General features: G+C 30.6%; 1 protein-coding gene across 1 annotated transcript; it reads right to left on the bottom strand.

The window, feature by feature from the left end:
- Nucleotides 1-3,107: 3,107 nt before the first annotated feature.
- LOC119665029 (major heat shock 70 kDa protein Ba-like) lies at nucleotides 3,108-3,541 on the bottom strand (the record flags this gene model as incomplete). The annotated part of the gene is made up of 1 exon (XM_038074360.1): nucleotides 3,108-3,541. A coding segment is annotated over one exon (306 nt), but the record flags the coding sequence as incomplete, so codon positions are not given.
- Between the last annotated feature and the right edge of the window lie 4 nt (nucleotides 3,542-3,545).

Here is a 3,545-nt window from a genome sequence, read left to right as displayed (position 1 = left end):
TTTTTCAATTTAATATTTTTAATTCAATTCAATTCAATTTAAGTTTTAATATATATTGCTTATATATTGCTTTGAATAGTTTTCTTTCTTTTTAAACTTTGCACAAAAACTTTCTGACTTCTCCTCTTCTCAGTCAATCTTTTCACTTCAAATGTTTTGTATAAACTGATGCTCTTCGAATTTTCACCGCCTTTTATACAAAAATCTACATTTCAGAGAAGTATCTAGATACTCTTTCAAGAAACTTACAGAATATTCGGGAATCAAATGTTCAAGATACGCGACCAATAAATGAAGAGTTTAAGAGAAAGACAAATTTAAACACAAATTTAAAGAGTTCAGTGTATGCACACATTTTACCAGCTGCACAATAGTGAATATTAGCTTAGTATAATTGTGTGTGTAACGTGACAAACACAAGCACTCTCTTAAAATATTATAAAGGGAATATTAGAGTGCATTAGAGAACTTATTTATATAAAATATGTAAATGTGTGTGAATATGTTTTTCTGCATTGCCTCTAGAAATTTCCAAACAAACGTTATGAATGAAATGGTTTTATTATCGCTGTATATTGACCCGCTACGTCACAGCAACTTCTAGAATTGCCATTGAATTGCTACGACCAGAGACGCACAGCTTTGTACCAACAGTACTACGGTACTACGAAACTACGGCACTACGGCACTACGCTACGACGGTACTTGTGAAGAGAAAATTTTCATTTATAATAACAAATAACAAATAAAAATAACAAATTTCAATTTGTTGTCAATATATGCAAATTCATTTATCAATTCATTTTTGCTTATTTTTCAATCTACGACAAACAGACAAGCTTTCGCATATTGACGTAGGTTAGTAATAAACGGTAATTGTGTTTGACGATAAAAGAAAGCAAAATACTTCTTCATTCTCCTATTTTATATCATAGAAAAGGTACAGCGATACGATTTTGATTGATACGATCTATGTTAAGATCTATGTTTGAAACTAACTAAAATAAATAAATAATTTATCAGTTACCAGCTATCAGCTACCAGGTACGAGCTACGAGCTATCTGTATATCTGCAGCTATTGTAAAATTTCTACTCCACTTGCTCTGACATTGAGTACAAATCCTTAGCGATCTAATGTCATTAATATTAATATTACTTTTTTATAGTAGATCTAAATGCTGAAAAAACGAAATGTCTTATCCTGATTTAGAAATATACGAGAATGTACAGTCCATCATTTATTTGTTGTATACCAGCTGTTGTAGAATCTCTCTTGTAGTATTAAACTTCAAAGTTGAGAAGGGAGCGCACTCAAAACCCACTGACCATAGACTGATCAGTTTGTGATAATTTCTGTTAAAAATGCAGGACAAATTTCTTATCATCCACATCAAGAATACAATTAGTATTACTCTACTCTTTAGCATACTTATACTAAAAGCAAGTCTGTGGAAAGAGCACTTTTTCTATAAATTTTTTGTCTTCAAAGATTATAATTTTGTGGATATCGACTGTGCCTTTACTACTGTATACTTAACGCTATCACAAATTCCCTCTTAAATCTTAAGCGAGATGCAAGTCTGGTCAAAATTTTTAAGATACTACTTATTTCAACCCAATATAATCACCTCAGGTATCAAAACTACACTTGGCACATCTGTAATAGCTGTTCCTATACAGCTGTTATTGAACAGGATAAATTCTGAGTAGGAAGGACAGCTGTAGTACAAATTATTCGATCCTTAGTTTACGTCCCTACGAAAGCTCTTTTTACATCACTTCATTGATTACCATCCAAGTTTCTGATAAAATAATAAACTGGCTAAAGTGGAAATTAAACTAAATATATGTGGTTGGCTATGAAAGTTTGGATATATCAAGTTATTTTTCAGATCAGGAAATCCTCTTGGCCTAAATTGAAGAAATTCGCATCAGTATGCAAAACAAACTCAGTACTACGTTACTCTCTTCTTAATTCGTTTTAATGATCAAACGGCACTAACACATCTATGAAGAATGACAGTTACTGGACGTACACCCGACGACTCTTGAAAACTATCTGTAATCTCTTTGTACTATATTCTTAACCAAACGTAACCTTACTTAAGTTGAAAAGGCTTTGATAAATTTAGGAAAATAAATTATTCATTTCGTCACGGTGGAAAAGTAAAGTCAGTTGCGTTTTAAAATATTACAGTACTGTCAATATATGTATTTACTGAGGCGGTAGATAATAAAAAAATTAGATTATTTTTGTTTTTCATAAATTTTATGAACAATACACAGATTAGCGATGTATTCTATCTTAAACGGAATACATCGAATCCGGATGTGCTAAATATTTAGTTCAGCCAAATTTCCAACTGAGATATGTCATTGTAAAAGTAATAAGACTTATTTTTAATCTTATAGAATATGCCATGCAAGTAGTCACAACATAACATATGCTGTACGCACTGACTTTAAGTGAAGTATGGCAGACTTTTCAAAAGGATTGCTTTCTCACATACCAAAGTTGAGTCGAAACACTTCGTAATCTCAAGCTATACCGAGATGTGAAACTGAAAACGTATATTCGTTTGAATTCCAAACTTAAATAACTATCATGTAAAGAATCTTTCATCCATATAATGAAAATAATAGCATATCAAATGGTTGGAACGTTGATGATACTTTAGGATAGAAGCAAAATACACCTCAAAACAAAAACAAAAACAAAAACAAGAGATAATTCAAAAAATCAGTAGATCAGTAGTGCGCAGTTGAAATAGAACTGAGAAAGATGACCAAATTGATGGCACGACTTATCTGAAGGTACGAATAAATTAGTGATATAAAAAATTTGATAGATTAGGATAGGTAAAATACCAAAAAATCAGAAACATATTTATATTTTTCTCAAAACTTTTATTTATTTCTATTTGTAATTAGTAAGCAAAAATGAAAATCAAGTATCTTCCCAATCAAGTTAAGTAAATAAAACAAATAAATTCATTTTAATTTAAAAATTTTAGACTTTATTTTAAACTAAATATTGTACTTAAAGTTAACTTACACTTAGTTAACAAACTTATTTATAAAATAAATATTTAAACTAGAACACAGTCTTTAAGTAATACAATTTCATCGATAGATCAAATTAACATATACATCTACATCTAAAAATAAGTTTTCACTAAATTACAATATTTACAATTTAAAGTTTACAATTTACAATTTACAAATCTTTGGCATTTAGTCAACTTCTTCAACAGTTGGACCTCTGTAGTTGCCACCACCAAAACCTCCGGCTTGTTGACCGCAACTGGTTGGTTCTGTGCCTGGTTTGCCCTTGCCCTGTTGGTGCATCTTTGTCATAATCGGACTACAAATTTTAGTTAATTCCTCCATTCTATATTCATATTCTTCTTTCTCAGCTGTGGTGTTGTTATCGAGCCATTTTATGGTTTCATTGCATTTCTCAACCACATTATTCTTATCCGATTGATCTAATTTATCAGCAGCATCATCTATGGCCTGTTTAACATTAAATACATAAGTTTCA

The sequence above is a fragment of the Teleopsis dalmanni genome, unplaced genomic scaffold (genome assembly GCF_002237135.1).
Source record: "Teleopsis dalmanni isolate 2A unplaced genomic scaffold, ASM223713v2 unscaffolded_contig_3268, whole genome shotgun sequence".
NCBI classification, from domain to species: domain Eukaryota; kingdom Metazoa; phylum Arthropoda; class Insecta; order Diptera; family Diopsidae; genus Teleopsis; species Teleopsis dalmanni.
Note: the sequence above shows the minus strand (reverse complement) of the source record. Positions and strands in the feature narration are given on the sequence as shown.